General features: G+C 44.4%; 1 protein-coding gene across 20 annotated transcripts in view; it reads right to left on the bottom strand.

The window, feature by feature from the left end:
- Positions 1-1,972: 1,972 nt before the first annotated feature.
- The window catches only part of ANK2 (ankyrin 2), a 171,903-nt gene continuing 150,522 nt past the window's right edge, over positions 1,973-23,353 (bottom strand). For 12 of the 20 annotated variants that reach the window (XM_027906384.1, XM_027906386.1, XM_027906390.1 and 9 more), the window contains 11 exons: positions 14,185-14,259; positions 13,084-13,215; positions 12,577-12,723; positions 11,492-11,771; positions 9,762-10,026; positions 7,740-7,823; positions 6,819-6,983; positions 6,071-6,253; positions 5,129-5,220; positions 4,102-4,313; positions 1,973-4,050 (listed from right to left, as the gene is read on the bottom strand). In XM_027906384.1, coding sequence (XP_027762185.1) covers positions 4,130-4,313; positions 5,129-5,220; positions 6,071-6,253; positions 6,819-6,983; positions 7,740-7,823; positions 9,762-10,026; positions 11,492-11,771; positions 12,577-12,723; positions 13,084-13,215; positions 14,185-14,259 — 1,607 coding nt within the window. In that variant the 3' untranslated portion in view covers positions 1,973-4,050; positions 4,102-4,129. Of the gene's footprint in view, positions 4,051-4,101; positions 4,314-5,128; positions 5,221-6,070; positions 6,254-6,818; positions 6,984-7,739; positions 7,824-8,267; positions 8,361-9,761; positions 10,027-11,491; positions 11,772-12,576; positions 12,724-13,083; positions 13,216-14,184; positions 14,260-15,667; positions 21,392-23,353 lie in introns of all 20 variants that reach the window. The other 8 variants (XM_027906379.1, XM_027906380.1, XM_027906387.1 and 5 more) reach the window with 3 other exon arrangements.

The raw sequence follows: 23,353 nt of genomic DNA, 5'->3' as shown, positions 1-23,353 counted from the left end.
AGCAGAAACAGGTCCTGCCATAGCTCACCTTACTCCCTTTACCTGTAGAGACCAAATTAAAGCAATATATGCTTGATAGGCTCCTGGATGTTTAATTGCTCCCTGATAGAGACAGGAACCGGACCTGGGAAGAGGGTTAGGCCTAGTGGAAGACAAGCCAGCTCTGTGCAGGGGACTGAAAAAGGTGGCAAAGACTGAGGGTACAGCTGCTCTTTGTGGCACTGATGCTGCAGTGACAAAAATTGCCACCACCGATCTCTTTACCAGACATTCTGAGCCCTGACAACTGCTGTAGCTCCAGGCTGCTCTGAAACGCTGCTTCCCATGCCAAGAGCTTGCAGCAGTTGCAGGGTTCATAGCTGGGATAAGGTAACAGTGCAGGTGAAGCTGTTTGTATGTTTTTTCCTCAGGGAAATACATTAAATGTGGAAGTTGGCCACTATTATAGGCCTGATCTCTTAGGCCGTAGTGTAGGGAGTACACAGCTTGTACCCGCAACTGGAGTGACTGCCCATGTATGGGATGAGTTGTCAGATGGAAAGTCAGGCTGGCTGTGTCTTCTGGCCCACTTAATTGTGTGTTGTGAATCCAGCGTCATTCAGGAAGTGCTCACAGGTCCTGCCAGGATACTCCACCAGCTGTAGTCCGGTTTTATGGAATGTAAACTAAAAATATCACTGGACTGATGTCTGGAGTGACACAGTGGAGAGGTTACCATTAGGGGTAATCCAGTGAGGGAGATAGCTCTCACAAGGTGGCACATGGCTCCCTTTGGTGGCAGCTCCAGGATCATCAGAGATGGTTAAAACTCACTTATTAGCTCCGCTGGTCATAGAGCCCAACTCTTTCAAGGTTAGCTGGGGAATAGAGGCAGGAGGCAGCAGAACCTGTGCTCATAAAACTCATTTTTGAGCTGCTTTACAGTCAGACTAAAAAAAGCTAGATGATATAACTGTTTTTGGTTTTGTGTTTGTTTTTGTTTTTGTTTTTTTTTTTTTAAGAGACTCCCCTCAGTTTTAGAACTGGATGATATTTATTTATATGCAGAAATAAAGGGTTTGGTTTTTCAAGGAAAGGGTGACTTTAGTACCCGATTTGTTGCTGCCACTTATGAGGCCATGAAAAGCACAGCGTTAGTCCCTGGATTTAATGACTCATTTGCTAAAAAATAAATGAATGTTACTTCAGAAAAGATGTTTACTCTAGGTATTTAGCAGAACTGTCCCAAGTCTTTCAGCAAAATAGTGTTTGTATTTGCAAGTGCTGATAGTGTGGCTCAAACTGATCAATATTGAGTTATTCCCTATTATTACCATCTGTTATTTCCCACTTGTCCTCAGGTCAGTGTGATGGTAGTGTGGTGCAAGTTCTTGAGGGGGCATTATTTGGTTGCTGGGTAGGGTTTTGAGTTGGATTTGTTGTTTGATTGTTGGACTCTGATGGTAAAAACATGAGTAAGAGGAAATAGTTGGTAGCTTTTGGTTTAGGTCCTCACCTTGACAGGTCTCACTGTGTCTGTGACGAGTGAGTGGTGCCTTGGTGCTCTGTGTCCCCAGGCTCTGGGTTTATAAGGAATAAACTTAAATTGGCAGCAAACCTCTTCCCAGTATTTTCTGTTCATGGTGTGACTGTAAGATGTGACAGGATTTCACCCTATATTTTTATTCCCTATCTTTCTTCTGGTGAGAAACTGTCGGTAGTGGGCACTGGAAAAGGCACTGACCATAGCAAGCAGTCTGGGGTATATTTGAAAGAACCTCTCATTTCCAGGCCAATAAAATAAGTAGAAAACAAGGCTAGATCCCCTTTGAGAAATTAATAACAATTACTCCTAATAAAAATTTTAGCTGACTTAGAACATACCAACAGTTCTGAATGCAGAACTAAATATGTCTAGAAGGGAGCTGGGTAGAGGAGTTGCAATTCCCTCGCCCTGCTGTGCCGGCAGTAAAAGCAAGTGAGCCACCATTTCTACATTTAACACTTGTACATTTTTATTTAGTTAAATCAGCCATTGTACACATTGCAGCTATGTATTGTTAGTGTTGTATCTTTTTAATTTTTAACTAATACATGCCCTCATAGATATATTCAATTAGTGTTATCACCATGGGAACAAGATGCTGATTCGTCAACTTAAAATTCACTTCTTCTCACAGTATTCAAGTTCTCCGATAACACAGCAAAAAATCAAAATAAGAGGTGAATAACCATTATGTTGTTACACAGAACATCATCTGCACCGCAAATAACACAACAGAAATGCATTTCTTGAGAGCCCCATCCTCAAAGACCCTCCCGCGCCGTCTCGGACGGCGGGGAAGCCACGATGCGCTGTGAGATGTGTCATCACGGGTCTCATTCGGTTTGGCTGCCAAAACACTTTTTTTTCTTTTAGCTTTTTTTTTTTTTTATTATTATTATTTTTTCTTTTCTTGCCTGCCCAAAAAGTGTCAGCACGGCACCTCAGGTGGTTCTGCCCGCAGGAAGCCAGAACTGCAGAGATGTTTCCATGCTTTTGGCATCATTACCTTACCTTAATGAGGAAGTGCCCTTGTTCTGAGCACTGAGTGAGTCGTTAAAAAACAAACAAACAAACAAACAAAACCAAGAACCCTAGAACTGCAGAAGGCCAGATAAGCTTGGACAAAGGATTACTCCTAGAGGAGAGGGGTTGGTTTTACTCTGGTGTCAAGTGTACTATTAAAAAAAATGAATTAACAGCTGTTTAAAAACATTAAGTTAGTGTGTTTGTGTGTACGTGTGTGATGCTAAAACCCTACGGAGCTCCCTCCATTAAATATTAAGGTATAGAACACCCAAAGCTTCAGATCCCTATGTTCCCTTTTCGGAAAATAAAAGTGCAGACATGCTATCGTGGTTTTTCAGAGGGTCGGTTTAGAAATATATATATTATATATAGTTACATAACAAAATATGAACAGAAACTGGCTGCCGAGGATTGTGAGCACTTGTTCTTTAAAAAACACTCGATCGGAAGATAAAAACTGCTCGCTCAGTGCTAAGAGGGCGGAGAAGCTGACGTGGTTCTAGGAGGGTTTGGTTCTGACCTTGGAATGCCACATGCACGGCTCAGCTAAGAGGCAATCTCGATAAAACACGGTGAGTTAGTTATTCTCCCTGTATAGTGGGTTAAGTCTTTTTCCCGCAGTTATCTACAGTGCAGTGGCCAGCAGGAAGTACCACCGGTCTGTCGGTGAGGTTGGCTAAGCGGTGATGGAAACGGGGAACTACCGGAGTTGGAATTGTTTAATATGCCCTGCCCCAGGTCCGGATCTAATAGGCTGTAACACTGCATGGGGGTGTGCCATAGCTATAGCTGGGAGCATCTCTGGTACCTAACAGGGTATTATTTCTTGGATTTTCCTCCTGGAAATCTTTCAGCGGCTGTCAGAAGGTCTTAACAGTATTAATGGCCACAGGCAGCTGTTACTCATGTGAACAGCTGGGTTTCCAGGTTTTTAGCCTGACTCTTAGAGCCTTTAACTACAAGAGATCCCTAAACCATAAGTCTTAGGGCTCGGTAGCTCCGCGGCGCTTCCTCCTCGGTCAGTGTGTGTTTGCAGTCGACGGGGACAACGCCGGGCAATCCGTCGCCGCTCCACAGCGTTGCCGGGCGACAGAAGCCACGGGCAGTGTGTTTCCTGCAGTCTTGTAAGTCCAAATACTCTGGCTATTTACAGTTTACATGTGCACTCCCTTGTACATAGTCACTGGAAGAGGCCTGTGGATGAAGTCGGCTCGAGGAGCACCGGAGCAAAGGGACAGCGAGAAGCGGCGGCGCCGACAAGGAGGAGGTGCGGCGGGGGAGAAATCATCCTGGCCGAAGGATGCTATCTTTGGTCACAAATTAGCTTACAGGGTACAAAAGAAGAAAAACACAAGATGGAGCTCAGGGTGGGGAAGAACTGAATTCGCTGCAGCTGCACGAGGAGAAATGGCAGTGACTGGGGCGATGGCGTCAGTCATGCTGTCAGCTCCCCAGGGGAGGTGATGGCAGCATACAGGGCGGAGGGTGACGTGGAGCTGTGGCGGGGGGGGGGGGGGGGGGGGGGGGGGGGGGGGGGGGGGGGGGGGGGGGGGGGGGGGGGGGGGGGGCGGCAGCTTCTCACTTGGCCTCCTGTTTCCAGTCCTCTTGGCAGAAGTGCCGAAGAAGCTGCTGGAGGTCGTGCTGGAGGTCATCCCTGGGGAGCGCTTCTGGGGTGTCTTCCAGCTCTTCTATGTGAACGCGTTTGCCACACCGATCCTTCATCACGGTCCTCTTCTGAGTGCTGGCTTTACTTAGGGTTGTCCTGCAAACAAAAGAAAGCAGAGCTATGCCTTAGAAAGACCACAGATCCTGCAGATGTGCAACAATTTCCATCTACAGCTCCCAAGGAAGGGTTACACGTGCTGGATGCAAGGCACATCATGTCAGCTCTGAGAAAGGACTCTCTACCTGTAGGTTAAAGGTACAGACTGGGATTACTGCATCACCATGCTGCAAGACACGCACATGCACACAGGAAGTATTAGGCATGAGCAGCATGGAACAGAACTGGAATGCAGGCCCTTAGATCACTGGACATCTGCCTGTCCCTTACAGGACTGGGGGGAACACTGACGGAGGCCATAAAGTTCCTAATATCTGACAGGGGTGGTGTCAGTAAAGTCCCTCATATCACACAGGTGAGGGGATATTTTTTAGGGGAAGGCAATACACTTTGCAGGGTATCTGAGTGGTTTCTTCCTATAGAACTTAGCTCTGTTTCAGAAGAGCAGGAAAAAGGATGGCGGGGATGCAACACCCCCAAAGTCCCCCACTTGTGCCCTACAGGACCCCCCTCTGGGGGCACAGCCAGTCTAGTCTAAGACTAGATTGATTTTGCACTTGTGGTTTATTTGCTCTGCTCTTTCTCCCCGAGTGTTTCCAGGGGAGTTTTCCCTTTCCCGTGCATACCGGCCCTTGCACTGACACACTGTTAGTAGTTAAGTTTAGTACTTGTTCACTATAAAGCTTTAGGTGCTCGTGTGTGTTTCACTTCAGGCACTCACTGAAATCCACTCATATACTGTGAGTCTGTTAATTCTTTTCCAGCAACCCTTTTACTGACTTGCCAAAGCAAACCTTTTAATTATCGATCCATCTTCTCTCCTGATTTCTTTCTCTACTAAAGCAGGCAGTTGGAATTTCACGTGGTTACCTGTATAGCTCAAAGCCTCCAATGAAAACATAAACTTCCGATTAAAACAAAACTGAAACACTTAGAGCAGAAGACAATGGCTGTTCTCACCCTTTTAGGAACTAGGCACAATCTAGGTTTGTGCTCACTGTCCTCCTGCAAGCTGCAGTGGAGAAAGCATGGCAGAAAACATCTAGACCGTGGCATCCATGTTTTTATGTGCTATTATTTCCTCACATTAAAAAAACAAACCATAGACATACATTTCACCTAAAGCCACGCAGCTTTTATCTATGTCTTTTATCTCTCTCTCTGTTCATCTATTTTAACCTCTAAGACATGCTATTCAAAGGGACAATAAACTGGATTCAGAGTGAAGCTGTATCAGTTGCTTGTAGAAGAGAAAGAGAACTATATTAATTCAATAACACTTTTCTCTTACTGAAATGTCTAAACTGATCAGAAAAAGCGTAAAACCAGACAAGTGCTCACTGGCTTAGTAGCTGTTTTGTCCTTTTGAGGACAATCCCGTCACAGACTCTATTTACCCAGCCAGTACACTGAACTGTATCCTTTTCTAAAATTGGTAACAGACGAATACTCTTCTTCTTTACCAGCACCCATATCCAAGATTTCTAACAGCTTCACATAAAGCCTCCATATGTGTTTTTCCTACAATCTTAACAGGTTAAAATTCTGCAATGTCAGCTGCCCCTACACATTCTTTATACACTGAGCTTTTTATAAATTGGCTGAGTGTAACAACACAGCTTTGGACTCAGCACCTCAGTCTGGTGCTCCACCAGCAAAACCTTTCAGTAGAGTAGAATTTGTCCCTGGGGATGTTGCAATCCTCCTTTCAGCAGTTCTATAAAAGCTATTTGTACCTCTTCGAAGTCCTCTTTGGCTGATGGCAGATCGGAAGCTAAGCTGGCATCCCCCAGGTGTTTCTCCGTCCTCTCTCCGTGCACTACGGTGGTCTTGATGACTTTGCTGACCTTCCGGCCTTCCACTGGCTCCGACTGGAATTTGGAGGCACTAGGCACGACGGCAGGCTCAGCCAGGGTCACCTGTAGGGAGATGAATTCCACACTGCATGATTTGCTCTGGCAAAAGCTGCCTTTCACGCCTGGGGGCTCCGTATAGTAAAGCGTAGCTCCGTTAAGGGTCAGCCAACAAAATAAAAAGCCTCTGTTTGCTTGTTACCTTACTCCTAGAGAATTCATTCTGATGAGGAATTCTGACAAGAAAAAAATATCAGTGATGTTTTTTGCATTTCTAATCACTGCTTCTTCCTACATTTCACCCCAGGACTGCTGACAGCATGCCCTAGGTCCCAACTTCTGGCACAACAGTTTTGCATAAATGCCTGCAAGGACCACGCAGTGCAAGGATGGCAGCAAAAGGCAGACTGAAAAGCACTCAGCTTTTCAGGTTGTTTTTATTTTTCATTATCTGGCTCTAAAACAATTTGCACAAAAGCCATCTGTTTTCTTCAAGCAAAGAACATACCAGTAAGTTAAACTTAATCCAACTGTAGAATTTTAGGACTGGGCTGTAGAATGAGCACGATAAGATGCAGTTCCCTGTTGGGGTGCTGGTGCTTTGTAGCATCACAAGGAAAGGACCACCTACCTCTGACTGCTCGCTGTCGCTCTTCAGCACAACCCGCTTCACAACTTTGGAATAGCCATCTCCTTCTTCAACGGTGACAGGTGCTTGTGGTGCTCCTTGCACAAGGACTTCCTCTTTCTCTGTGCCATCCGGAGAAACGTACCGGCGGATGATCTTCCGAGTGACCTGTGGGGACAAAACGGAGTTTAGTCCCAAAAGACTCAGCAGCAACATACTCCTCTCCTTGTCCTCTATGCAGCATTTTCCACTCAGAGGGCATCTTTTCCTACATGAAAGAACCTGCACAGATGGTGTTTGACTCTTCCACACAAATGCATAGAAATAGATTCGTGGAACTGAGCACTGCTGAACTACTGAGCTCAAATGAACCCACTGAAGAGACTCGTCTGGTGCTTGAGCTCTCGAGGAAGAGGAGGAGAAGACAATTACAGGGTTCAAGATTCGAGAAATTTCTCAGGAGGATGGGTGTGCATCTTTGTATGGATGACCCAGAGCTCTACATGGCAACATCCAAGGCATCCATAAGAATACAGTCATGCTCACTCCTGTACATCAAAACTCAAGAATATTTGGCTGTGGTGGTTTATTTTGACATGAATTCAAGCAGGTACCTTTTAAAAAAAAAACCAAACAACTTGCTTGTAAAACATGAGGATCTGTGCAGAATTTTCATTGGCTTTATGTGAGGAAATTAACAAAATATGTCCCTTTTACATTATATACTGTAACACAGAATGATCTTGAGAAGCAAAATAATTGTTCAAACTTTGTATCTCTCATGAAAACAATTTCTCATTCCTTCCACTCTCTACTCTGCAAATTATGCCCCTTCACAGCAGAAAGTCTGGCGGGTATCCGGATGCTTTTATCCTGCCTTCTATAGGACAGGAAGAAGGTAGGAAGGGGCAGAACTGACAATACCTTCTTTACCACTGTGTGGCCATGTTCATCTGTATACTGCTCTTCTGTGACTGTTTCTGGTGGCATGTCAGGCATACTATCAGCCTGTATGACAAAGAACAAAGGTGGGTGTGAAGCGAGGCCTCCACGTGGGTCACTTGAAAGGAGCAGTTTTAAAATCGGTTAATTGGTTATTGAATGGGAGGAAAAAAAATATTGAGAAGTGTTAGAAAAAAAATCTGTTCTGCAAATAAATCCTTGGAAAGGCATGCAAAGAAAAGTTATGCCACAGCAGACAGGCAAAGGTATGTTAGTTGACTGCGTTGTGTATGGAGCTGAGAAGTCATCTTCCTCCTCCTATCAAGGTGTCTAATGGAGTTTAGAGTTGGGTTAGCAGTATTACTGTAATCCTAAGGTATTGGCATGGCTTATCCAAGGCCCATGCACTATTTGGGAGCAGCTTGTGCTGTCACACCAGCTAAGTGGCTCTCTCTGTGTTTCCAGGTCCTAAGGCACCACAGGCTCGTGCAATCGTTCACCACTCGGTACCTGAATAATCACCCGGCGACGAACGACCCTGGTAGTGACCATCTCGTCCTCGTCCGAGCTCATCTCCAGCCCACCCAACTCCTCTGCTAACTCCTAAGGGAGGTATGGAAGCAGTGCTCTGTTGTGTGTGGTACTAGCAGTACTTACAGCTTCTGCCTCGTTACACCAGCCCTGGAATTCCTGCATATTTCATGTGGTTTCTGGGTTAACTACACAGAAAAATATCTGAAAGCCTCCTTGTTGGGAAGTACAGAGTGCAGCATACAAACAGCAGGCCTGAACAGTTTTAACTAGAGGGCAGTGTATCAGGACCAAGTGCTGGAGTTCTCTCTCCTGCATAGGGAAGAATTGGAAGCCTAAATGAAGAGGTCAGAAGGCAAAGAGAGGCTAAATGAATGACTTGGGAAATAGCAGCAGTATGAAAGCACAGAGAGGGAAATAAATTAGGGGGGTGAGTTTCTTTTTGGTAGTGTCAGTTGTTGTCCTGCTTTAATAAAAGAACTGGAGGGGAAAAGCAGCCCATTATTTTGAGGGCAGCCTTTCCTACAGCAGCCCTTGTACTGAGCCCTGTTGTAGCTACACTTTCAGTCACCTGACACACTTTAAATTCCACCTTTTTCTGGGATCCCAGAGGGCCTCCATTCTAGAGGTGGTACATTTGGTCACATAAACAGCACAGACAGAAGAGCCTGTCTCTAATGATTGTCAAGGTGAATTGTCAAGACAAGAAACAGTTTGTGCATCAGTAGAACTGTGCCTTCTCTGCTCTAACTTAACTAATAAACCCAATTTCCTTTGCAAGGATGCCTTCTCTCCTTAGCTTTCACCTAGAACAAGCAAACCTTTATCTGACAAGAAATTTTAATTCCCCACTAAAAGCCATATGGTTTGCTTTCTTTCCTTCCCTCTTGATGTCTTTCCCTCTCAGAACATTGCAGTAAAGACCTGCCTCATATTGTTTTTGACGTTCCTCTCCCATCCCCATCTCTCTTTATTGCCTGCAATGCTACATAAACACCGTTCTTCCAGTACATCCTTTGTAAATGCACAACCTGCTGCCTCTTTTCCATCTCCCTAACTTTACAGATCTGTCATACCATTTTTTTCAAACTGCTCTGAGCTAGTCTTACCCTTCTTTATAAGCTTTTAATGTTACTACTTTATTTTGCACAACATCTGTTTCAGCTTTTGCTTGTACATGGTTTGTTTCTGCACCTGGCAGTGACACTAATTCTCTCTCTGTTAACTGCCACAGACCAAAGGTCAAATAAGGGCAGAGCAGAACCAGAACTACAGCCTAGACTTCAGGATCTTAGGATTGCCTCAGCTCTGCAAACCCCTACAGAAATGCCTATAGCTAACCCTTCTAACCACAGAGAGAGGGAGAAAAGACTTTAATTAATGGGGATTAATTAAAAATATTCTCATCCTAAGGAACAAGTGAGACATAAAAACCTTTTGTGTCCGGTATTTTGAAGTAAAACTGTTCTTTACCTTTTCTAAAGATTCCTCTTCATAGCCCCTTCCAGACTTCTCCGTCTGCTCATCGGTTGACTCCACTATCACAAGACTAGTTCTCCTTGGAGAGGGGTCATCCCGGTGGAGCTGGGGGTCCTCAGGCTCCTGGATGATGGGAGAGTCACCTCTCTGTGCAGAGGATGGGGGCTGTGGGGATGGTTTTTCTGCCTCTCCCTTGGCTGTGCTTGCTGCTTTCCCAGTTACCGGTGCCGCAGACTGCTCTGTTCCTGGAGTCGTGACACTGTGAACGACAGGAAGTTACCACCATGCAGCGCTTCCCAAGTGCCATAAATGAAACGCTATGCAGTGAATAAATATTGCTGCATCATCTGCTGACTAGAAATAACTGGTACTCCTTGACAAGAACTACATAGTAATCTGGCTGGGAATCCCTCTCACCTTCCCAAGTGAACCTCCAGATGAATACCCAAACCTTGCACCCAATTCTGCAAAACCTGGTATTCGTAAAACATTTCAGTGAGCTTCACTGTCACTTGTGCCATCACAACTCTATATATTGCCTATTGTTATTTTAGGGAAAGAGACTGGATCACTGTAAATGGATTAGAAGCAACTACTACATTAACTACAATCTATAAAGCTGCAGGGGAGAAGAGACCAACTTTTATGTAGAATTCCAGAGCCTGACCAAACAGAAACTTAGCAGAGAATCTGATGTTGATTGTATTGCTCTTTTCATGGTTGAACACTGCTATGATTTCATTGCTGCTGCAAGTTACTGAAACCTATTATTACATACATTACTATCTAACATATATATTAGGTAGTACATCTAATTCAAGCATATGCACGTGCAATATTGTTGTATAATTCCTCTTAAAACATCTTCCTTACAAGCTATTTAAAACTAGCCCACTTTTCCCCCAATTTTTAGACCTGCAGCGTAGTGATATTCCCCTGTCACCACTCCTCTTGTGTAGAAATATTGTCTCGTGTAGAAATATTGTCTCGTGTAGAAATATTGTCTCACATATGTTCTCTGTTCCTCAAAAACTTCATTTATTCAGGCAAATCCTCAGGAGGCACTGGTATTTTTACCTATCAGTGCAACAGAAATCTTCTGCCTTAAATGTTGTTTTCTGTCTCCCACTCTCTGTCCTGGCTGTAAAGCGTACCCTGAGCAAAAGAACCCCCCCAAAGACCATCTATCTGCTGGACTCAACTGCCCTTTGACTGTTTGGAGCTGCACCGCCACAGCAAAGCTAATCACTGATCAACGTGATCAACCCAGTGGAGAGGCCTCAGCATGGTCACACGATTAGGGATGGTGTGGATAAATAAAAACGTGATCTGTTTCAAGTTCCTTTTCAAACAAAACCAACCCCACTGACACAGCCCCACAGAAGAATTCAGGGTTAATTCCACTAAGTTTAACATTACTTCCCATCTAACACACAGAAAATTATACTCAGTTTGGAAAAAAACCAACCCCACCTCTACATTAACCTCTCTTCTCCCACGTGCACTACACTTGCTTATTGCTTTGTGTTCACAGCCACAGACAGACTTTCTCTCCTGAGCCCTAGGGCTTCCTCCACGTGGATTGAAAAATCAAGCCCGGGCCCAACTGGAAGAAAATTAAACAGCATTCATATGTTTCAAAGAAAACAGTAAAAATCCTCTTACTACACAAAGAAGAGGGAATCTGTTCCACACAGGTTTCACCCTGGTCTTTTGACACTTACAAATATTCATGTTGTGAAGCAGATGGTTTTCCTGGCACGTCTTGGGGTTTCCCTGAGAATTCGGTTTCTACTTGTTCCTTATGTGCTTGCCTCAGGAGCTCAGCCATGGATACCTCTGCCTCACTCCTGGGAGTACTGTCCTGAAAAGGGGAATAACTGGCAGACACCTCTTCCTCGGAGACGAGCGGAGGGTGTTCGGTCGGTTCGCTGTCTTTTGATATTCTGTGGTGTTCCTGCTTGTGTCTCGAGCTGTACACTTCTTCTTGCAGTGCAGAAAACCCTGCAAAAACACACAGAGGAGAAATGGCATTACAAGAATGCAGGAACTCCCTCTTGTGCTCCATTTAAAATCCCTGCGCGGAACACAGTGCTTGGAATTCTTAAACATCTTCAGTGGCATAACATAGGGACATAACCTCTCTAAGTAGCTGAAGTAACAATGGAGTACCAGTACTATGGCCAAAGTTGGACAGTAACAGACAAAATAAAGTTTTCCCAGAAATTTAGCTAAATTAATTAATCTTGAAACCCTCAAAGTATGCAAGCAGATTCACAGCAGAATTTGGTACAAGAACTAGCTCATTTATGTGCTTCAAAGCATACAAACACATCCACTCACCCCCAACCCCTAATCTCAAAGCAGTATTGAATTAAGCACATAGAAGAATCACTAATCACTACTGTATTCACATAATTTGAAAGTGCTTCTTCAGTTTATAATCCATGATCTAATCCATCAAACTTTTACACTTAAGGAATGGAATCACATCCTAGTAGAATAAAAATACCCTGGATTCTTGAATCCAAAGGTTCTCCCAAAGCATGGAGCAGTTTTCCTTGTACAAACCTCCATCAGATCCTAATACAACCTTCTGAATCGTCATGAAAGTACCTGTCTGAGCTAAAGAACCCCAGCAAACTGGGCAAAAGTCTCTGAGCACATTATTTGCTTGCTAAGAATCAGTTAAAGCGCAGACCTTATCCCTGGTGAGACAGTGCAATGCCAGGCTTGCATTCGCCCATACTATCCGTGCTCAAACATTTCCGAGCAGAAGCTTCTGCAAACTGGCTGAGCAGCCACTTACCTTCGCTGTGGTCCAGTCCTATGGACTGTTCCATCTCCGGGTAGGTGCGGGTGCCGTGGACCTGCATGGAGTCAATGCCGCTGGTCTCCATGAGGTGAACGATATCCATCCGGTTGATTTTCGTAAGACACTGGGTAAGGTTTGTATCTGCGGCATCAGAACAACACCGTGGGGCTCAGTTAAGAACTGCACGTGGCCTCTCCCTTCTGTTTGCCACGTGAAAGGCATCCATGGGATACTGACCAATATACCATCGTATATAAATTACAGATGCATTTAGAAGCATTGCCAGGTAAAATCCAAAAAGAACTGAACAGCTGCCTATAAAAACTGATTTTTCCTTTAACAATTTTGCCACTTTATATAGATAAGACTAGAAACAGCACTAAGTGCAATCTGTGGCCGTTCTCTCCAGGGCCAAAATATTGCCTCTTTGTGATTACAACACACACACCTGCCACTTCACGTAGCAAACAGGAGCCAGTTACACACCAAATGGAAACAAACCTGTTGCGTGTTTCCCATCCCTTTCAAGCCAGTACTTGAGGAGTGCGTGGCTCTGGTCTTGAAGTGAATTGGGATTTTCAATTCGGATCTGGTGAATTTGCTCTTCTGTGAAATCCAGTTCTCTTGCTAGCTCTGAAAAAGAAATCCATCTCTGTAAAGGGGTCATCTACTACTTCCCTGGACTCATTTCATTTATAGAAAAGCAAATGTCTATGAGTTAGTTACAGTTGAACCCCAAAACCTGAAAAAAATATGAAAGTGATGTAATTCTGATGAACAAAAACCAACCACTATTTCACCCTCCACAGTAACATTTGACAAAGTAATTTTTTTTAGAAGCCATCTTTATCACAATTTAAAAAAAAAGGAATATTTATGGAGGTCTATAAATCAGCCCTCCCTAAAATGCTACAGAAGATTAATGTCTATTTTGACAAGCATCCACTTTTTCCAGTTTTGTTTTCACAGCTGTCTATTCACTTCTATTAAATTTTCATTGTATTTCTAATCTGTTACATCGCACAGGTCCAAGTCCTACTGATTTCAAGATAAATCCATGTTGGGATGAGTGACACATGCTCCCAGTTACTCTACGGATTGAAGCAGAGGACAGGAAAGAAAGAGGTGAGCAACACAAGCAAAAAAGTATCAGTAATGTTTTGCATGTACTCTGAGGACACTTCTGCAAACATACAGAACATAATCTTCATTATCAAGGAACTAAAATGTTTTTTCCTGGTATACAGTTCTTCCTTAACTCCTAGAGTATGGCTTATTTTCAGGAGACTGATACTGCTCTAGTAAGAGATACAAACCAGCTCGTACCTGACGTAATTTTTTGCACCTTTTTTTTTTTTTTTTTGTCAGACTGCACAGTTTCACACAGCACAGAGATTTCTGCACAGCTCCTCTTTGTAAGAGCCTTGGAGCTGATTTTCAGTGACATCTGCAGGTCATTCCATGCTACTTTCATTTGTCTATTCACTATTTATAGAAATATTTCTATAAAACATTTTTTAGATAATCAGGAAATCATCCAAAAGAAACAAGAAAAGAGTGCGGACCCTCCTTTTTCTCCTGAGCAGAGGACGTGCATTTTACCTGTCCAGCTGAATCCAAGATGATCAGCGATGTGGGCCAGTCTTTCCTCTGTCCTTTCCTGATCATCCTGTTGATCTGAAGGTCAAAGAGAGCCACAAGTTGCCTTTTACAAGTTACAAACCGTTTCCACAGGCGATACAGCCCACGAAGGGAAGGTGCTGTTTTTTCTAACTGCTGTGTCTAAATGTGGACAGGCTGCGTGACTACAGCGAGGACTGTAAATCCTCAGGTTAAAAAATAAAACCAAAAAGCTTGTTTTTTTGTTTTTTTTTTTTTAAAAAGCACAGGACTATCTACATTTTCCATTTGAAAATCAGGTTTTCCAGTGAAAAATCTAAGGCAGGACTGAAGCATCTACTGTGTCTATTTAGGCCAAGCACTTTATTCTAAAACTTCATTCTAACATTAAATTGAAGGTTTTTTCTAGGTCGAGAGCCATAATTTTCCATGCCTCCTTAGTAAATGCCGGGGTTGAAGAATTCATCCGGACTGGTGCTTCTGATTATGTTCTTTCTGTACTAGGGAAAGTTCTGTTCAAACAGTCCATACAGCACTTTGGAATACAGTCTGTATTTGAGACATTATTAATTTAAGTGGCTTTGACCCTTTAGACCAGGGAGTGAGACAAAATACTCACAACGAAGGCAAGGAAAAATCAGGTGGTCATTCATCAGTCTTCATTTATTTCCCTAAGGGTGAGACTGACGGCTCCTCCCATCCCCAAAGCTAATTTGAGGATGGCAGAGTTTGAGTTTTGATTTTCCCTGAATGCACACACAGGTTGTGATACCTCAGGATCAGGACATTGCTTAGGGTTCACGATACATGCACGTGTCATTTCAGCTCCCTGATTTCCATTATGGCTACTCAGCAGGAGTACACAAGTAGGCGAGAGGAAAACCAAACACCAGAAAACTTGTACTAAAATTACCGGTGACTCAGAGCTTTTTTGAGACACAGATTGTTAAAAAAAAGGAACATAAAAAGCTTAATTCTTTAAAACTTCTGCGGATCTCTTTGTGTAAAAACTCGAAAGAATATAAATTTGCTTGTCTCGCTTGCAATCAATGCCCAAACATGTTATTATTAGTAGAAGTTAATAGTTAGTAACAGGGCCAGGGAAAGTCAAAAGCCAAAACGTGCATGACCTAAGCAATTGCTTTAATGGCAAAACAATACATATTTTTAGAAGTGTTTTTGTTTCTTAAGGTAACACTTCCCATAAGCACTTATGGTTTGCAATCTTGAGATCAGTTCACAGACAAGAACACAGACACAACACAAAAAAACCAAACACAGCTCACAGGGGGGGAAAAAAAAAAAAGCACAACTAACCACCAAAAGCTGAAAAGAAAATGCCACACGCGTTACACCTGCACACAAACACACACACACACGCACACACACACCAAAGGAAACAGAAAACAAAAAAGTTTAATTCATGACATGCGTCGCACAGGGAATCCCAGTCGTTGGCAAATACCTTCAGCATGGTCATGGACATTTTCGTCAGGGATACGTTCAATCTGAGTCTCTACAGACTCATCCCAAATGGGTCTGATGTCAAAGATGTCTTCAGGAACTGACTGCTGAGTCTCACTGGATGGCACATTTTCAATAACTGAAACTTCTAGGGCGCTACTGCTTTCATCATCTGAAACTAATTCTTGTTCTCTCTCTGACTGAGTGAGTCTTTCCACTAATTTAGAAGCTTCATCACTAATTTCTTCAAAGAACTCTATGGAGTTTTTGTATAGATCAAAAAAATGGTCCTTACTTTCTTTTGTGGGACTAAAAGCACCGCGGGAGCCTGTAGTGCTTCTGTTTTTAACTGGTAACCGTGATGAAAATACCTTCGATCTTGCTGTTTCTGCCTCATCTGAGTCTAGCTCAAACTTCATCTCGCTCTCCCTCTCTCTGGTCTCTGCTTCTGCCTCAGCATAACTCCTAGCTTTGATTGAACGCTTAGCCTTTGGCTCCACGGGACTACTCGCGTCAGATTCCGATTTACTCCGGTTATCTTGTTTCGTAGGCACAGCACTCGTCACGTCGAGAGCTTTGGGCGACTCCAGCTTGCGGGCAGACGTGTCCGCGCAGGTGTATTGCGGTTCAGCTTTTTGGGAAGCAGATTTGATGGGAATTTTAGACTTTGGTTTTGCTTGCTCATCTTTTCCTTCACACTGCGAGCTGTCTGGGAAGTCGTCCGGGGAAAGGCTCTCGTTTTCTGACTGTTGCGAGGACTGCAATGCGGTGGCAGCTGTTCGGACGGGGATTTTGGATTTGCTTTCACAAGAAGGCACGCTCTCCATCAGAGCAGTGGGGATTTCAATCACAGATCTCTGTTCCTCTGGGGAAGAGTCCGGGGACTCCTCACCCTGTTCGGAACTAACCGATCTGGTGACTTTGGAAAAAACTAATTCATCTTCTACCGCACACTGCTCAGGAGAGATGGGGCAAGGCACCTGACTGCTATCAGCCATGTCAGTCTCTGTTCTGGAGAGGGGCTCAGCTTCAGAGGCAGCAGTTTCTTTCTTTGGTGATTTTGAAGAAGCTGAAATACCCATTTTAATTGGAATTCTGGATTTAAGATCTGCTTTTGAGGTGCCTGCGCTGACACCTTCACCTGTCATTTCTTCTGATTTATCGCTAGGCTCGGGTGATGGGGGTGAACATTTCACTGTGTCTTTTTCTGGTATGTCTGACTCCTCTGATTCTGAAGGTGCAAATGGGTTCAGTGAGCCCTCCAGCTTTGAAAATTCCTCCTCTGCTGCTTCTTTCACTTCTTCAGATAATGAAACTTCTTCCTGAGGCTCCTGCCCACCCTGGAAGAAGTGGAAGCTTTCATCTGGGTAATTCCTTTTGGTCATGTCAATGGCTCCACTTCTAGTCATCTCAAACAACTTGCCTTCCTGAAAAAGAAAAGGATTTTGCTCACTGAGTGGTGTCCCTTCTTCGGTGGGTGTCCTGGCCGGTGTCGTGTCAGGGGTTGTGCCTTGCGATCGCCTGTCTACCATCAACCCAAATATCTTTTGTTCCTCTTCCTTCACCCGGGCTTCAAAAGCTTCATCATCTTCGCGTATTTCGCTCCACATGTCAGAATCCACATCGGTTCTGGTGATGACAACGTGACCCATCAATTTCTCTGTTTCATTTCTTATATCCTCAAGGGCAGATTCAGTCAATTGTGTGGAATCTGAGGACAAAGACCCTTGTGACACTGTCTGAAATCCATCCTCTGGTTTGGGCTCTATTTCCATATACACTTCCTCTGAGGAGCAATACTCACTACCTGTGTCTCTGCTAAGTAAAGCTTCACCTGTCTGATCTTTCCCTTCTGCAACAGAATAGGTTTCCCTAGAGAGCAGATTTTTACCAGATCCTACCTCACTTTCAGAGTCAATAAAGAAATGTCCAGAAGACACATTTTCATAAGGGCTCACTATATATGGAGCACTGCTGTCAGTGGTATCTGCTACACAACTGTCAAGTTCCACTGTTTCAGTGGTAAGGGATGAATACTCTGGCAAGGGCTCCTCAGCAGGACTATCTCTTTGAGATGTTTCAAAACCTGCATCTGCTTTTCCCAGATCCCTTCCCAAAGCAGAATGCTCAGTGGTATCATCTTCAGCCAGTTTGCCATCTCGTGGTACAGAGTACTGGGTGGTACCATGCCCACAAGAAAGGCCACCTGCCTTCTCTGACACAGCTTCTGTAGAAATGAGATCTCTGTGTGTTAATGATGCTGTGGGTTTGACATCTTCTTCAGTAGCCTCGTATTGCTCGAGTGTTAATGAAGACTCAACGTGAACTTCTTTTTGAGGACTGTCACCAAAGGAGAGAGCACCCCCAGGTCGTGTGACCGGGGCATCGGGACTGACTGCCTCACAGTCACCTGTCCTGCCACAACATTTAGATTCAGCACAACCATCGGAATGACAAGTGCCTGACTCTCCCGTGGAAGCCTTACAGCTGTGCCCAAGGACAAGCGGTTCCTCTTTGTCACCTTTGCCTTCTGCTTTAACTGCACCTATCCTGACAGAGCATTGCTGGGAATCAATGGGCTGGAAACCTGCTTCGTCGGGGCTGGAGCTGGAGTCCACACTACATGGTAAAGGTGAGGGTGGCTGCACTCGGATCACAGGCTCCATTAAGAGGCCTGAGTCGGCTTCTTTTTTGAGTCGAGTCAATTCTGGTTCACTTTCTGAAGAGGAAGAGCTTTTCCTAGATTCAGCTGCAGGTGTAACTACTGTAGGTACATCTTTTTCTACTACAGCCCTTGGCTCTGATGCTTCAGTTTCACACGTGGTTTCTGAGCTGGCAGCGGCAGAAGGTTCATCTTGCTTACGATTCTTCTTGTAATCTCTCTTCTGCTTTGCTTCTTGTTCCAATTCATCAAACATTTTGATTTTGGTCACCATTTTAAACATCTCCTCTTCGGGGGTGAATCTCTTCTTCGGTTCGCTTTCTGAGTCATCCTCTGGCTCTTCATTGACTTCAGGGATCGTGGCCGACTTTGGTATGTTTGACAGTGACTGCAAGTCTGCCGTTTTAGGTGTGATTTCATAGCTGATTTCTTCTGAACTAGGAGTCTCGGGTGAAGCGGGACTTTTGCCCGAACTCTCCATGAGGGATGTTTGCTCTAGACTGTCATCATCGGCACTTCCCTCGGGGTCACGGAGAATCCTGGAACGCACCGATGCCAGCTCTGGGCAGCCTTCTCCTTTGCTAAGAACAGGCTGCAGAGGACCCTGCCCCAAAATACAAGCCTTCACTGTTGGTTCTACGGGGCTGCTTTCAAGGGAATCACGGCAGGGAGACTCTTTCATAGGACTGGGCTCCAAAGAGTCGGGTGTTTTGTGTGATGAGTTATCTTCTAGCACTGGGCTTGCTTCCAGGGAGTCTTTATGACTTATAGTCAAAGAGTCATCTGCAACTGGGCTAAAGCTTTCACTATCATGGCTAGCAAGTGAAAGTTCCAATTTCTGGGGACTTCTAACCGCAACACGGCGTTCACAGGTTATATCTTTTTCTTTCTCTAAAGCAGTGTCATGTGTTTCAGAAGACTTAGTGAAATGTGCAGTGGTTCTGGATTCTTTATCCCTGCTAATATCTTTCATAATGGAAGCTGAGCTACTTCCTTTAAGTTTATCAGCCTCTTCTTCAGAGGCTGTAGGTACACGCTCTTCTGATACATGGTCAGAATGAGACTTACTAGTCTCAGTAACAGCATCTAGCTGCCTCTCAGTAATACCTTTTTCATCTTCCTTTGAGGAGACTTCCTTTGGAGAGCACGTTTCAGCTGTTGTGTGAGCTTTAGCCGCTCCTTTAGCTTCCTCAGTTGGTCCATCAGTTTTCTTTGGTGAGAATGAAAGGCTTTCTGGGCTCGTTTCTGGAGTCTCTGCCAGACCCTCATGTTTGTAACTTTCCTCAGAGCTGATCTGAGGAGTTCCATCGAGTAGACTGCCAGGAGAGTCAGCCACACCTTCGTGTTTAAGGCTCTCTGAGCTCCCATCAAAAGTACCACTTTGCAGAGAAAGAGCGGGAAGGAATCCATCTTTCCCATCCTCTGTGGGAAAAGCAACACCGAAAGGACTGGTCAGTACTTGCTCCAAGTTAAGTTCTCCCTCCTCTGTCACTGAGAGGTGTCGGAACTGCTGGTATTTGTCATTATCCTCCAGTTCTTCTTTAATGACTTCAGAAAAGTCCGTTGAGGTTTTCCTGTCAGGGCTGATCTGGAAGTCAGGATCTCCCTGATCATCAGAAGGCCTGCCCTTCCCAGATGTTGTTTCTTTGGCACTTGCATCAATTACTACAGGAGGGAGAGGTTCTGTTGGCTTTTTGCTGCTCTGCTCTTTCGCCTGGTCTTTACCACCAGCTTTCTTGGTGGTTTCAGTGCTAGTAACTGGCGTTTTTCCTTTTTTGGGTTGCGGCTCTTTCTCTGCTTTTGAAACCGGGCTCGGTTTGTCCTTCTGTTTGTCTGTCTTGAGGCTTGTTACTCGCCTCGCTTCGCTCTGTGAAGGAGTTGTTTTCCTCCGCGTTGTTTCCTTCTCGGGGGCCTGCTGCTTCTGTTTGACGGACTTGTGCTCAAACAGGCCAGACACGTTCTTGGACGGGTCCTGCCCTGACTGGAAGGCTTTCATCAGCTCCCGAACTGACATGGTCTCTTCGAGTCTCTCAGTCTTAGAAGAAGGTGAGACGGGCGGTTGGGCTTTGTGTGTTACCGGTTTTTTGACTTGTGCTGGTTTCTTAGGAGCCTTCTCAGCAGGGCTTTCTTTTGCTTGAACTCTGACGGGTAGTTTGGACCGTCCTTTTTGCTCATCTTCCACTCGTTTCTGCAGAGCTTTCACTTTATCTTTTATGGAGCCAATGGGAGTGTCCTCTATGACAGGGGACACGGCTTTAGCCTCTGGAGCAGCTGTCACCTTTAGGCCGGGTTCCCCGCCCTGCGGCTCGTCTGCAGTGAGCTTTGGTAGTCTCAGTTTTTCTCCGCTGCTCTGTGCCTTGCCTTCCTTTGGCTTTGGCTTCTCTTTTAATTTTGTCCTAACAGGCTTTTTAACTTCTGAGGTCGCCTTCTGTTGCTCCTTTCCACTTTTTGGAGATTCTTTTCCTCCTTTTTCAGAATCCTTGCTTATTACTACAGCTTCAACCTTCTCTTCTGCTAAGTCCTCTTTTAAGGCTTGTGGCCGTACCTCATGAGGAGAAACGTGTGGTTTTACATCCTTTCCCTTTCCTTTCGTCTCTCGCTCCCCCTTTTTTGCTGTCCCTTTGTCTACCCTGACATCTACACCGGTCGACTCTGTGACTTCTGAGGGAGCATTTCTTCTGGCCTCTTCAATTTCCTCATCGCTGACAATGATCCATTCTTCTTCTATGGGCTCTTGCTTGGAAAGGGACTTGTGCAAAACATGTTCTTCTCTGGTATAGGATCCCCCTCTCAGAATTTCATTTACTTTTTCTAAGTCCTCTTTCACTCTTTCAACTATTTCGAAAGGCTCTCCTGGCTCTTCCTCAGCAGCTTTTCCAAGATCTTTCACTTTAATGGAGCCTGATTTATCAGAAGGGTCAGTTGTCAGGATGGCAGTCATTTTGATCAAATCTTGTTTCATCTCTGAAACTTCAGACAACAGGTCTGGACTGGCTAGCACAGGGACTTCATTAACCAGATGGCTTTTCAGGATAGATGTTTCTGTAGACTCTGTCTCGTCATCTTTGATGCGAATGAAAAACATTGAAAGTAAAGTGGAAATCAAAAATAGAGATTGGAAAATGTAATCAGGACTGAAAATGACAGTCTTTTGGTTGCAGTGGTGGGAAGGTCAACAAAATGGGCCGGGAATGATGGATCCACAAGATCTGAGGGTACAAGTGCAAAGCAAAGCTAACGGGGGTGGGGGGAAAACCCAACTGAAAAGGAAAATGGCAGGAAATAACTTGCTTCACTTTATCGCTAGAGCACAACCACACATACAGTATCCAAGCTGGAACAAACCAAATCAGGACACCACTAAAAAGAAACCAAAACAACAACAACGAAATTTAAAAACCAAAACCAGAAGGAACACAGTGAAGTTACACAAAGAGAGGCATCTCAAGATTGTTCAGATGTTACAGATCAATGTTCAAATAAAAAGAAAAACAAGAAAAAAGGGGGAAAGCATTAGAACTGATTGAAAGTCGATTTCCTCTAAGAGAAAGCCAGTGTTAGCAAACTGTCAGAGTAACATCGGGTTAACGGTTTTGTTTTTCCGAATGACCAAAATGAAAAGTGAAAAGTAATTCTGCAGTAATCTAAAATGTGACCAAATACGGAGAGATCTGAATCAGCTGCAAACCGGCATTTCATCTAAGGGGATTTCACACCTACACAATGAAACAAACAGTCTTTTGTTTTAAGAGGCATGGTCCTTTCCTTGGAACATCCTCATTGACAACTAATGAACTGACCGAGGAAAGAGAGGACAGAGAAGAAAAGGAGAGAGAACAGGAAAAAACTGTGAATCAACTTAGAAGTGATTTCAGAGTTTTAAAAAATGTAATGTATGGCAACCCAAAATCAGAGACAGTCACACTAGACACATACGTACAATTCATGTAAGGCAAGTTATTTCCATGCAAAGCAAAGGTGTTGCAAATGCTGCTGGGGATGTTGTAGCTTCGGTTAAAAAACAAGAGCTCTAAAAATTAATCGTATCAATTAAAGGTACAGGAGAATCTTGTAAAACATACTGTGGTGAAATATTTGTCTAATCTGGCAATCGAGGTACAGGAAGCTGGCTGCAGTGAATTCCCATTGTGCCACAATGCTGCCTGTTGGGAATGTTCTGTTTCAGCAAGGACTAGCAGAAAATGGATACTGAACAGAATGAAACAGTGGAGGGCTGAAGCAAGTTACAAACAGAACACAAGGCTTAGGAATTACAACTGGACATTTTCCCTTTAAAGGTGGTAGCACGTCACATGGAACTGCACATTTCGGCACTGCAGACTTAAAAGCCAAAGCGCTGGTGCAAATAAGGAGAACCTCAGCAATATATCATAAGTAGTTGTATTTATCTGTAAAAAAAAATAGCTGGTTTGCTATGCTGTTCTCCTGGGTGTAACGAATGTCAAAAGTCTGCGCTGTACATTAACTACAACCAGATCGAGGCAGGGGATTTCGGTGCTGAAAATGTGGCCTTTTGGTGCTGCTGTTTTGGTGCCAACTGTCCAGTGCACACTGAAATGCTGGTCAGTAACTTCACAGACTTGTAGGACATATTTTTATAAATATCAAATGCACGAGTGTCCCACCGGCCAAAGAAGGAAGCGAATTAGCCTGGAGCAAAGCAGCTCCTGTGGGAAATAAAGGGCTTCTCTGTGGCCTGGGGAGCTGGCAGTGAGAAAGCAGTGGTGGAACAATGCAAGACATAGCACTGTAACTGGAAACAAGACAGATGCCATTCTCTCCCTAACCAGATGCAAGAAATGGCTCATTTGGAAGCAGCTCTCATTAGAGACTCTCCTCAGTCCGTGGAATTTTTTGATTTGCACCTTCTCCAAAGGAGATCTTGGTGACCCCCCCCTCGCCCTCAGTTTCTGACAATATTGGCCTGATTCTGGAGGTACAAGGGGAACACACTGTGCCAAGCTGCAATGTCATATTTCCAGCCATATTTCACCACAGTACAGG

This window comes from Empidonax traillii, unplaced genomic scaffold, assembly GCF_003031625.1.
Source record: "Empidonax traillii isolate 1590-97213 ecotype Southwest subspecies unplaced genomic scaffold, ASM303162v1 scaffold1290:size209104, whole genome shotgun sequence".
NCBI classification, from domain to species: domain Eukaryota; kingdom Metazoa; phylum Chordata; class Aves; order Passeriformes; family Tyrannidae; genus Empidonax; species Empidonax traillii.
The sequence above is the reverse complement of the archived record's forward strand: the minus strand, read 5'-3'. Positions and strand labels throughout refer to the sequence as shown.